This window comes from Lissotriton helveticus, chromosome 11 (assembly GCF_964261635.1).
Source record: "Lissotriton helveticus chromosome 11, aLisHel1.1, whole genome shotgun sequence".
In the NCBI taxonomy this organism is placed as follows: Eukaryota; Metazoa; Chordata; class Amphibia; order Caudata; family Salamandridae; genus Lissotriton; species Lissotriton helveticus.
Genome location: NC_136072.1, coordinates 1,157,142,766 through 1,157,155,246, shown reverse-complemented (window position 1 = coordinate 1,157,155,246; position 12,481 = coordinate 1,157,142,766). Strand labels below are relative to the sequence as shown.

Sequence of the window (12,481 nt, the reverse complement as noted above, 5' to 3'; positions counted from 1 at the left end):
CATTATTTTCATTTGAGTACGCAGTATTTTATCCAACCTATCAGTCAGTAGTCTCCGTCTCAAAGCTGCCATGATGCTACTCCCCCTGTTAATGCAGAGTGTTTTAGGAGCTGGGTCACTGTTATTTCGCTATGCTATTGTAGTAATGCTTGTTCGTACTATTTTACAAAGACATCTCCTCCTGAAGTCACTATGACTTTTGTTTGTCTACTTCATGAATTTAATCTTTGCTGTTATAGGTAAGGCGCGTGTTATTTTATTCTATCTTCAGGAACAGTTGATGAAATTGCAGAAACAGAAACTGCAGCTTCCCCAGCAACAGACGGTTCAGCAGGGTGCACCAGCGCCACACACGACACAAGTGCAGGTGTCGCAGCAGCAGGCTCAACAGCTCACAACTGGCACTGTCCTGACTGGCACCACTGTAACGAATCTGCAGGTTGCCCGCCTGGTGAGTTATCTACAGAAACTATACCCATAACACGCAGGCAAGCATGCAAGATAAGTGACCCCTGAGGGAAGCTTTGGATGGCAGGAAAGGGACCATGACCCGCAAGGATGGTTGAGTATATTCATGTGCTGTAAGGATGGATGAGCATATAGAGGTGTGTGTATATATATATATATATATATTTCTAATTATCTCTAATAGGTCAATAGCAAAACTTCATCTCTAGTGACGAGCCTTATAGTAGAATTAGGAGGGTATTAATACTGGCTTGTGAATGCTTGGGCTGGGCATTACCATGTCATACTCCAGTGTTGAAGCTGAAAATGGACAGCCTAACAAGCTGTTTGCTCTTGCAGGCGTGGGCGGCCGGATGAGGAGCAGCAGATCAGACTCCAGTAATAGGTCTAGTGGCAGAATGATCTGGGTATTAACAGGCTGGCAGCTATAGTGGGAGGCTCAGCTTCTGGGTGGGATATGTAGTTTCGGGTGCTACCTGCATAATAATAATCCTCAAATTCCGTGATATGCTGTGAAGCTGAATGGTGTCTGTGGAAGGGTGTTTGCAGCGACGGGTCTGGATGAATAGCAGCAGGACAGGCCTTCACGTCAAGTGGACTGGCAGTGTGAGCAGGATAATAACAAGTCTCATCTCCAGTGATCAGCATTGAAGCTGTGCAAGGCTGGCCTAACAGGCTGTCTACAGGGCAGGCTGGGGGGGCTGTTGGAAGAGAAGTAGAGCAGATCTTCATCGCTAGTCACGCGCCTGTGACCTTTGAATCGGGAGGGTATTTAGATACCTCCCCTCCCTAATGCCAGATGTAGGGCCTGAATGACAGAGCCAATGGTAAGACTAGTCTTAAATAGATTCACCTAAACTGGTGAAATGAGGGCACTGAAAAGATGTCATTTTTGTAGTTAATCCATAAAGTGGTGGGTTAAAGAAATGGGAATGAAAGGAAGTTACTATAGCACCGGATGTATTTGTCTCCTCGCACTTTCCTTTCGTGTTGGGTCATCCTTCTGTTTCTCCTTCTCAGCTCCACGCGCAGGGGCAGATTCAGGCCCAGACTCCTCAGACGGCACAGGTTGCACTTACAAAACCTCCAGTGGTATCCGTTCCTGCTGCTGTTGTGTCATCCGCTGGAGTACCAACCCTCCCAGTCTCCGTTGCTGGAATTAGTGTTGCAATTGGTCAGCCTCATAAAGCTGCAGGTAATGTCTCTATATGTTTCTCCACAGCACAATATAACGTGATCTTACTCAGCTCGCGAACAGCCAAGAAGTGCTTCTGGCTTACAAGTTCCTGAAAAGGGTGTTCATTGTTATCTGAAAGAAACAGGTTAGTATTAGATTCCTTACCTTAGAATATCCCCAGGCGTCAGTCTGGATCCGGAAACTTTTGCGTAGCAGTACCCCTGCGCGTCGGTAGGCGTCGTCTGCAGGCGTCCCCTGCGGCTCCGCGTCGTCGGCGTCGTGCGCCGTGATGACGTCGCTGGAGTATATAGACGCCGCCTCCGCGCGCTGACGTCAGTTCTTCTTTTTTCCGCGCCAGTTAGCGCAGATCCGAAGAGCAGTACTCCGGTCTTTTGACCAAGTGTTTGTAAAACTACTTCTTTCTACGGTGCCGGTAGGATGCCTGGGTTTAAGAGTTGCGACGAGTGCGACCGCATGATGTCGGTCACCGACCACCATCGACTCTGCCTCCGGTGTCTGGGCGCGGACCACGACGTGGAGTCCTGCGTCGACTGTCGGGCCTTGACTGGAAAAGCTAGGCGGGAGCGGTCCCGCAAGCTTCTCGAGCTCCGGGTGTCGGCCCCGCGTCGAGAGCGGTCCCGGTCCGGTCGGAGGTCGAGGGAGCGGTCGAGGGAACGATCGCGGAGCCGCCATGGGCGCTCCGGGAGTCGCCACCATTCCTCCGGCTCGTCAGGTAAGCACAAGAAGTCGGGGCGTCGCCATCGCACCCCCGACTCCCCCCGACGCCCCCGTGATGCGGCCGGGGGCTCGGGTGACCCCACCCCCGCGGCCCCGCGTGGGTCGCCGACGCCGTCTACCCCATACCCGTCGGTCCCTGGGGAAGGCGCGTCGCGTGAGGAGATCGAGGCCTTCCTCATTGCTATGAGGGCGAGGTCTTCTCCGGCGGGGCCTTTGGCGCCTGCGGGCCCGTCGGTCCCGTCTGGGGGCCCGAGCGGTTCGGGTGCTCCTGCCCCGGCGCCGCCGGCGGCTCCGGCCCCGGCGCCGCTGGTTCCCTCTGGTTCGTCGCCGGCTGGTCTCCCGGCCTCTCCGGCGTCGGTTCCTGTGGGCCAACCCGTGGTACCGCCCCCGCGTGGTGCAGCGACTCCGCCGTCGGCTCCGGCCGGCGTCGGGTCCCCGGCACCGACGCCGCGCGGCGCCACCCCCCTTTTCTCCCCGACTCCGGACGCGGAGTCGGACCGGCGTCGGCCGACGCCGGATCCGACGCCGATGGGGCCCGTTGACCCCGATGTCTATATCGTCGACCCAGAATATGGGTATGATGAAGATGAGTATGGAGAGGGTTGGGAGGGGTCTGAGGACCCTCTATCCCGTGCCTGCCAGTATGATGTGGACTGGGTAGGTGATCTGGGTGATGCCAGTGGCCTGGACGAGTCGCCCAACCCTGGGTTTGTCTCTCCGTCCCCTGTGGCGTCTGAGGCAGGTGCTGCCTATTCGGTGGTCCTGATGAGGGCTGCCAAGGCCTTGCACCTTGAGCTCCCCGTCGCGAAGGTCAAACCGAACATTCTGACCGAAGTGTTTAAACCGCAGTCATGCCCCCAGGAGCCTCTGCTGCCGTTTAATGAGGCCCTGTCGGATGTCCTTTTGGGCACCTGGTCCAGGCCCGCTTCTGGTGCGCCGGTTGACCGGAATGTCGCGAGGCGTCACCGTCCATGCTCGGACGACCCTGCCTTTTTATCCACCCATCCCTCCCCGGAGAGTCTGGTGATCCAGGCCTCCACTTCGCAGTCCGCATTTCCGTCGGCTCCGCCCGATAGGGAATCAAAGCGGTATGACCAATTTGGTAAAAAGGTCTTTTCCTCTTTGAGCGCTGGACTGCGGTCTTGTAATACCGCGTGCCTCTTGGGCCGCTACACCCACTCCCTGTGGGATACGGTCGAGGAGTGTCTGCCGCAATGTCCCCAGGAGGTGCGGGACAAGCTCACACGGGCCTTAGTTGAAGGCCGGGATGCGGCGCGGTACTCGATCCGTTGTGGCCTCGACACGACCGACTCGCTGGGACGGGCGATGTCCACAACGGTGGCGATTCGTCGCCATGCTTGGCTGAGATCTGCCAACTTCTCGCCAGACGTCCAAAATTCACTCATGGACATGCCATTTGATGGCAGTCGCCTGTTTGGTGACAAAGCGGACCACGCGCTGGAGCGCTTCAAGGACTCCAGGGTCACGGCCAAGTCCTTGGGTCTTTCGACCCAGCGCCAGCAGACGGGTTCGTTTCGGCCCTTTCGTGGCCAAGGGAGGGGAGGTCCCACACGTGCTGCCAGCCACGCGACGCAGAACGCTCCCCAGCGCGGTGGCGGCCGTGGTTTCCGCCGTGGTGGCGGTAGAGGCCAGCGGCGTGGTCAGTCCACGCCTCCCTCCGCTGCTGCATCCAAGCCTTCCTAGTCCGAGCTTTCGGGCTCACGTGACGCCAGTGGGTGGCAGGGTTCGCCATCACCACTCCCGCTGGCGCGCGATAACATCGGACATGTGGGTGCTGCAGCTTGTCCGAAGGGGCTATGCCCTCCCCTTCGAGTCCACTCCTCCAGCCATGCCACCGCAGAACCACCGTGTGTCGGGGGACCACTTGACACTTCTGCAGGAGGAAGTTACGGCCCTCTTGGCCAAGGGGGCCATCGAGCGCGTTCCTGGGCCAGAAGTAGGGTGTGGTTGCTACTCCCACTACTTTCTGGTACCCAAGAAGGACAAGGGAGGCCTGCGTCCTATCTTGGATCTACGGAACGTCAACGGCTTCCTCCGGAAGGAGAAGTTCAAGATGTTGACTTTGGCTCAGGTCTTGGCTGCTCTAGACCCACAAGACTGGATGGTAGCGTTGGACTTGCAGGATGCGTATTTTCACATCCCCGTCCTGCCGGCCCACCGGCGTTACCTGCGGTTCACGGTAGGCCACGAGCACTTTCAGTTTATCGTGCTCCCATTCGGCCTTACCAGCGCCCCACGGGTGTTCACGAAAGTGATGGCGGTGGTCGCAGCTCATCTGCGCCGGTTGGGGGTCTCAGTCTTCCCCTACCTCGACGACTGGCTGTTGAAGGCGGGCTCGCCCCAGACAGTCGTCCACCACCTTCAGATGACGGCAGACCTCCTGCACGAGCTGGGGTTTTCCATCAATGTGCCGAAATCACACCTGTGTCCCTCTCAAAAGCTCCTTTTCATCGGAGCGGTTCTCGACTCGGCGCAGTTTCGGGTTTATCCTCCGGAACGGCGGGTCCGGGATATTCAGGCTCTGATTCCCATCTTTCAGCCGTTATCCCGGGTTTCGGTCAGGTTGACGCTGCGGCTTCTGGGGCTGATGGCCTCCTGCATCCTTCTGGTGCATCACGCCAGATGGCGGATGCGGGCTCTGCAGTGGGACCTGAAGTTTCAGTGGGCCCAGCATCAGGGCAACCTGTCCGACCATGTCCTGATCTCGGAGGGCACTGCGAGACAGTTGCAGTGGTGGCTTACGGACCGCGATTGGGTCAGGGGCAGATCCCTCTCCCTTCCCCAACCGGAGCACGTGGTTGTGACGGACGCGTCCCTCCAAGGCTGGGGTGGCCACTTGGGAGAGGCGGAGATCAGAGGCCTCTGGTCTCCGGCTGAATCCCGGCTCCATATCAACATGTTGGAGCTGCGGGCGATTCGCCTAGCACTGAAGGCATTCCTCCCCTTTGTCAACGGGAGTGTGGTGCAGGTGTTCACGGACAACACCACCGCCATGTGGTACTGCAACAAACAGGGCGGTGTGGGGTCGTGGACCCTTTGCCAGGAGGCTCTGCGCCTCTGGCAATGGCTGGAACGTCAGGGCGTGACTCTGACGGTTCAACACCTGGCAGGTTCTCTGAACGCCAGGGCGGACGAACTCAGCCGTCGGTGCTCGGTGGATCACGAATGGCGTCTGAACTCGGATGTGGCGAGAGGCCTCTTTCAGCAATGGGGAGAGCCTTGGTTAGATCTATTCGCCACAGAAGAGAACGCGCAATGTCATCAGTTCTGCGCGTTGGAGTTTCCAAGACTGCACTCGCTCGGCGACGCCTTTCGGCGCGAGTGGAGTTGCGGTCTGTTGTACGCCTTTCCGCCTATACCACTTCTGCCCAGAGTGCTGAAGAAGATCAGGCGCGACCGGGCCCAAGTTATCCTTGTGGCTCCGGACTGGGCTCGAAGGTACTGGTATCCCGAGCTACTCAGCATGACAGTCGGTCCCTCGATCCGCCTGCCCCTTCAGGAGGACCTTCTGTCGCAGCAGCAGGGGACGGTCCTCCACCCGAACCTGTCCAGTCTCCACCTCCATGCGTGGAGATTGAGCGGCGACAGTTGAGGCCATTTGACTTGCCTCCTGAAGTCTGTGATGTCATTCTGGCAGCCAGGCGTCCCTCCACAAAGTCGGTATACGCCTGCCGGTGGAACAGATTTGTGGCATGGTGCACAGCAAAGGCTGTGGATCCCCTTTCTGCCCCTCTGTCTGAGGTTCTCCTCTTCCTCCTTTCCCTTGCCCAGCAGGGCTCTGCTCTGGGCACTATCAAGGGCTATCTTTCTGCCCTTTCCGCCTTCTTGAGGCTACCTGATCAGCCATCTTTGTTCAAGTCCCCTATTGTGTTAAGATTCTTGAAGGGCATCACGCACATGTATCCTCCAACTCCGTTCGTGATGCCTCAGTGGGACTTGAACCTGGTTTTGACTTTCCTGATGTGCGCTCCCTTTGAGCCCATTCATTCCTGTCCTCTCCGTCTTCTCACCTTAAAGACGGCCTTCCTGGTAGCCATCACCTCTGCCAGGAGAGTGAGTGAGCTCCAGGCTCTTTCTATTCAACCTCCTTTCTTGTCTGTTCATCCTGATAAGGTGGTTCTTCGGACTAGACCTTCTTTCCTGCCCAAGGTAGTCTCTGCTTTTCACATTGGGCAGTCCATCACCTTGCCCTCCTTCTTCCCGCCTCCGCATCCTTCAAAGGATGAAGAGCGGCTCCATCGTCTGGACCCAAAACGTGCGCTTTCATTCTATATGGATCGCACACGCCAGTTCCGGGTGGATGACCAACTGTTTGTTGGCTACGTGGGTGAGAAGAAGGGAAGGGCGGTACAGAAACGGACCATCTCTCGGTGGGTCGTCCTGTGCATCAAAGCATGCTACTCTTTGGCTCGGAAGGAGCCTCCTGTTGGGCTGAGGGCCCATTCCACTCGGGCCACGGCGGCTACTACTGCCCTGGGCCGGGGAGTCCCCTTGCAGGACATTTGCCAGGCGGCCACGTGGGCCTCGCTGCACACCTTTGCGAGGCACTACTGCCTGGACAGTCAAGTCCGGAGGGATGGCTTCTTTGGCCGTTCGGTCCTCCAGGACTTTCTGGTGTAGGTTGTATTGGTTCGCAGACCCACCACCGGGGTTGGTATTGCTGGGGTATCTATTCTAAGGTAAGGAATCTAATACTAACCTGTTTCTTTCAGATGAACAAGTTACTTACCTTCGGTAACGATATATCTGTAAGAAACAGTAGTTAGTATTAGATTCCTTACCGCCCCTCCCATCCTCCCCGTTCTGCGAACTGATAACTAGGGTTAAGGACATCCCTTTCAGGGCCCTAGTTTTCAAATGGCACCAGTGTTGGTTCTCACATGGCTCTGCGTGTTCTGGCGCGGAAAAGCTGTGTGCAAAGAACTGACGTCAGCGCGCGGAGGCGGCGTCTATATACTCCAGCGACGTCATCACGGCGCACGACGCCGACGACGCGGAGCCGCAGGGGACGCCTGCAGACGACGCCTACCGACGCGCAGGGGTACTGCTACGCAAAAGTTTCCGGATCCAGACTGACGCCTGGGGATATTCTAAGGTAAGGAATCTAATACTAACTACTGTTTCTTACAGATATATCGTTACCGAAGGTAAGTAACTTGTTCTTTACTGTGTATCATCTAACTTCTTCTCAAATGGGCAATTCCATTGGTCCAGATGCTTAAACTATCCTCCGCATTTAGGGGACAGTGATGATGTATCCCAGAGTCATGAAATACTACTTCCAGAAATGTTTGACATTCCACTGATTTCGAAATAGTGAGTTCCGAATTGGTAGTTCTTTATCAAAGTAGAGGAAGTGACATTGGATTAGCAACACCAGGAAAGGTTCAAATTAGTACCAAGAGTGCACCACCACCAGCCACGGGGCAGCCAGGTGCAGAGGTCAAATTCGGGGTTCGGCACCCAATGTTACCCAATGGAGACTGGGGGTGATCGAAGTGGTGCTCCTCACAGATGAGTAAAGTAGTGTCAGTGGGTCAATCTCCAGGAGTTAAGGTCATTATAGAGGTGGGCCAGAAGGCAGCACAAAACTTAAACCCTCAGCGGCACATGGGCAGCTGGGTGCAGAGTATCAACACATAGTTGGGTGCCCAATGCAAACCAATGGGAAAGATTGGTTTTGGAGAAAGGCTGCAGGCTCGGTCCAGGAGGCTGAATTGAAAAAAAAACAGCTCTACAGGCAAGTTCTGATGCTAGGGGACGTAAGGACCCCATTGGTCAAGGTCCCCAGCGGCTTCTGGTACAGGGGTGTCCTTTTGTGTCTGGAACAGCTTACCACTCAGGTTGCTGTTAGGGGGAAACTTCAGTTTGAGGCTACAGGCATCGAGGTAGAGTCTAGCAGTTGTCAGCCCATGGTGGGCTCTGGCTCAGAATCACTGGGGAACCTTCGCAGGACCAATAGGCCACTTGGACAGGGGCCGAGGGCATAGGGTGCAGAGGTGGGTCCGGAGGCGGTTTTGCGGTTCCTCACGGCAGAGCTCTTCTGTAGTGTAGTTCCTATTATCCCAATAGGCTCTGCGCATTGGAATAATACCTTCAATAGTATAGACCTAGGACAGAGGTTAACTAGGTCTTCTACTGACGATATTAGACTTAACGTTTTTGGTTTTGCCAGCTAGCTCAGAGTTCACTAGAAACTTTCTCGAGTAGGCAAGGAGGAGTTTAACCTCCCTGGATAGACAAGAAGGGATTTAGTTTCTGACAACCATAGAACATGACAACTTTGCTCTCCCCTAATCAAGAGTGTATCTCTAGAGTCGTGTGAAAACAAAAGACAACTTATTTTACTCAGTCAGTTCAGTGCATTCTTAGTTTCACCAGATTGTAGAGAAAAGGAAGAGACGGGCGTGTTCAATAAAAGATGTTCTTTATTGATCAGTCTCTTTTCTCGTACAAGAGAAATGAATCGATATTATTGCGATACTTATGGTTAAGTAAAGTGCATACAATAAAAGCAGAAGTATAAAATAATACTGCAGAAGCATTGATATGGTTTCTAAGCCATATGATAGTTAAAACTGATAAAATAGATACATACATATATACATTTGACTAATCGTACTCAACTGGTGCTTCTAACCACGCCTACCCCAGTGTACCTGACCTAAGCCTAATACGTGGGCGGGAGTAGATAAGTAGCAGTTTAAGTTAAGTTTGTTTTGCCAAGTGACTGACTCAAGAATTCTCTGCAAGGGGTTATTCAGTTCTGTACCTGAGATCTAGAATGGTTGAGGGCTGGTATCTCTCGTCTCTGGTCTTGATATTCCAGCTGCCTGCGAGGGCTGCTTGGAAGCGCCGGAGCTGGATTTCTCGGCAGGAGAAAAACAGCGTCTCGTTCTCAGCGCGTCAGGAAGGCGGGGCAGCGCCAGCGGGGTCCGCTCTGTGCTGGCCTCTTCGGCAAGTCTTGCTGCTCCGATCTCGTCACCACCGCGTGTGTTTGCTTAAGGCAATGTCGGTAATATTTATACCTGTAAGGTGCCGAGATTGACGTAAGGATGGACATGGATACGTCAATAAGGATGTCATATGAACGGGCTCGTTCGCACATTCTTTTGCTGAAGTTCTCGGTGAAATCAAAACAATGGCCGCAGGGATTTTCCCAGGTTGTCATAGGTTTGATTTGTTTTGAGAACTCCGTATGCCTTATCAGGGGCTGGAGGAATAGTGCTTGCCTAATTAGATGGCAAGCGTTATGACCTAATCAGATAACGCGTTCCTGTGCCGTGGTGTGGCTTAATCAGATAACGTTTTTTTGTACTGTGGGATGGCTGCTAGTTAATTATTAACCAGAACAGGGTCAGGAATAGGGGAATCGATACAGAACCTATAGGAATACATCACACTTCGGTTTTAAAGTTGGTTTCCTCTTGGATATGTCCGCTGTCCATGGGAGTTACCTGATTTATATAGAAGGCAGTCTGTCCTCCCAAGGTTTTGGAGGTTGCTGGGCCTGCCAGACGTGTCAACTTTTGTAGCAAGAGCAAAAGGCAGCAGACAGGACGGCATGGCTGGCGTCAAGACAGTCACCGGTCCTTCTTCTTTCTTGCTAGTGCAGCTCTTAGGCGACTGCGCTCCACAGGTCATCAGGAATCAGATTTCAGGGTATAAAGTGCCACCTAAATACTAGAATTTGGGCTGTTACAGGGGACTGACCGGTAGGGACCAGTGGGTTCCTTACCTGGGGTGTATAAACCCTCTATTATGCCACCCTAGCCCTGATTAGATAAGTCCCACCATCTTGAAGATGGTGGTCATTGAAAAGTGTGCTTAACTTCACCTCCAGCACCTAAGGAGTGTTGTTTGTGAAGGGGGTCACACATCCTTTTCTCACTAAGTTTTCCCACTGGTTCTCTTGCCAAAAGTGGGGGGTTTGGACCGGGGGCTGCCATCTGCTGCTAGCTTCACAGACTGAGGTCGAATTGCAAAGGCAGCAAGGCCTTTGAAGCTTCACTCTCGAGCACTGTGCTCAAAGGTGTAACACCTCAGCCCTAGATGGGCTCTGTTTCTGGCCTCCGAGAGCAGGAGCTCTCGACCCAGGGGCCCAGAAATATGTCTGGTAGTGGCCGTGATTCCGTTCTGGGAAGGACATGGCGTTTGTAGTTCGGACTGGACTGTTCCCATGGGGCAACAGGGTCAGAGCTGATTTGCATATCGCCATTGTCTAACCCAGGGTGGTGTGGAGTGCAAAAAAACGATGGATTTGGGCCCAGATCTTTTGACTGGGGGAGTGTGTGACATTGATCCACATTCAGTCCATCACTTGTTGTTTTTGCAATTGCCGCCCTAAGTGCGCTGGGGATGCCCAGACGTGGGTCCCAGGCACTCCACACCACTTGGAGTCAAGCTAGCCGGGCTGAAGAGAGGTGTTACCTCGAAACCGGTCCGGTCCTCGGATGCTTGATTCCGTTCTGGGAAGGACATGGCGTTTGTAGTTCGGACTGGACTGTTCCCATGGGGCAACAGGGTCAGAGCTGATTTGCATATCGCCATTGTCTAACCCAGGGTGGTGTGGAGTGCAAAAAAACGATGGATTTGGGCCCAGATCTTTTGACTGGGGGAGTGTGTGACATTGATCCACATTCAGTCCATCACTTGTTGTTTTTGCAATTGCCGCCCTAAGTGCGCTGGGGATGCCCAGACGTGGGTCCCAGGCACTCCACACCACTTGGAGTCAAGCTAGCCGGGCTGAAGAGAGGTGTTACCTCGAAACCGGTCCGGTCCTCGGATGCTTGATTCCGTTCTGGGAAGGACATGGCGTTTGTAGTTCGGACTGGACTGTTCCCATGGGGCAACAGGGTCAGAGCTGATTTGCATATCGCCATTGTCTAACCCAGGGTGGTGTGGAGTGCAAAAAAACGATGGATTTGGGCCCAGATCTTTTGACTGGGGGAGTGTGTGACATTGATCCACATTCAGTCCATCACTTGTTGTTTTTGCAATTGCCGCCCTAAGTGCGCTGGGGATGCCCAGACGTGGGTCCCAGGCACTCCACACCACTTGGAGTCAAGCTAGCCGGGCTGAAGAGAGGTGTTACCTCGAAACCGGTCCGGTCCTCGGATGCTTGATTCCGTTCTGGGAAGGACATGGCGTTTGTAGTTCGGACTGGACTGTTCCCATGGGGCAACAGGGTCAGAGCTGATTTGCATATCGCCATTGTCTAACCCAGGGTGGTGTGGAGTGCAAAAAAACGATGGATTTGGGCCCAGATCTTTTGACTGGGGGAGTGTGTGACATTGATCCACATTCAGTCCATCACTTGTTGTTTTTGCAATTGCCGCTCTAAGTGCGCTGGGGATGCCCAGACGTGGGTCCCAGGCACTCCACACCACTTGGAGTCAAGCTAGCCGGGCTGAAGAGAGGTGTTACCTCGAAACCGGTCCGGTCCTCGGATGCTTGATTCCGTTCTGGGAAGGACATGGCGTTTGTAGTTCGGACTGGACTGTTCCCATGGGGCAACAGGGTCAGAGCTGATTTGCATATCGCCATTGTCTAACCCAGGGTGGTGTGGAGTGCAAAAAAACGATGGATTTGGGCCCAGATCTTTTGACTGGGGGAGTGTGTGACATTGATCCACATTCAGTCCATCACTTGTTGTTTTTGCAATTGCCGCCCTAAGTGCGCTGGGGATGCCCAGACGTGGGTCCCAGGCACTCCACACCACTTGGAGTCAAGCTAGCCGGGCTGAAGAGAGGTGTTACCTCGAAACCGGTCCGGTCCTCGGATGCTTGATTCCGTTCTGGGAAGGACATGGCGTTTGTAGTTCGGACTGGACTGTTCCCATGGGGCAACAGGGTCAGAGCTGATTTGCATATCGCCATTGTCTAACCCAGGGTGGTGTGGAGTGCAAAAAAACGATGGATTTGGGCCCAGATCTTTTGACTGGGGGAGTGTGTGACATTGATCCACATTCAGTCCATCACTTGTTGTTTTTGCAATTGCCGCCCTAAGTGCGCTGGGGATGCCCAGACGTGGGTCCCAGGCACTCCACACCACTTGGAGTCAAGCTAGCCGGGTTGA

General features: G+C 54.2%; 1 protein-coding gene across 11 annotated transcripts in view; it reads left to right on the top strand.

Annotated features, from left to right (window-relative positions):
• EP400 (E1A binding protein p400) overlaps positions 1-12,481 on the top strand; it is a 522,955-nt gene that overhangs the window by 441,110 nt on the left and 69,364 nt on the right. For all 11 annotated transcript variants that reach the window (XM_078667964.1, XM_078667963.1, XM_078667968.1 and 8 more), the window contains 2 exons: positions 272-451; positions 1,489-1,663. In XM_078667964.1, coding sequence (XP_078524090.1) covers positions 272-451; positions 1,489-1,663 — 355 coding nt within the window. The remainder of the gene's footprint in view (positions 1-271; positions 452-1,488; positions 1,664-12,481) is intronic.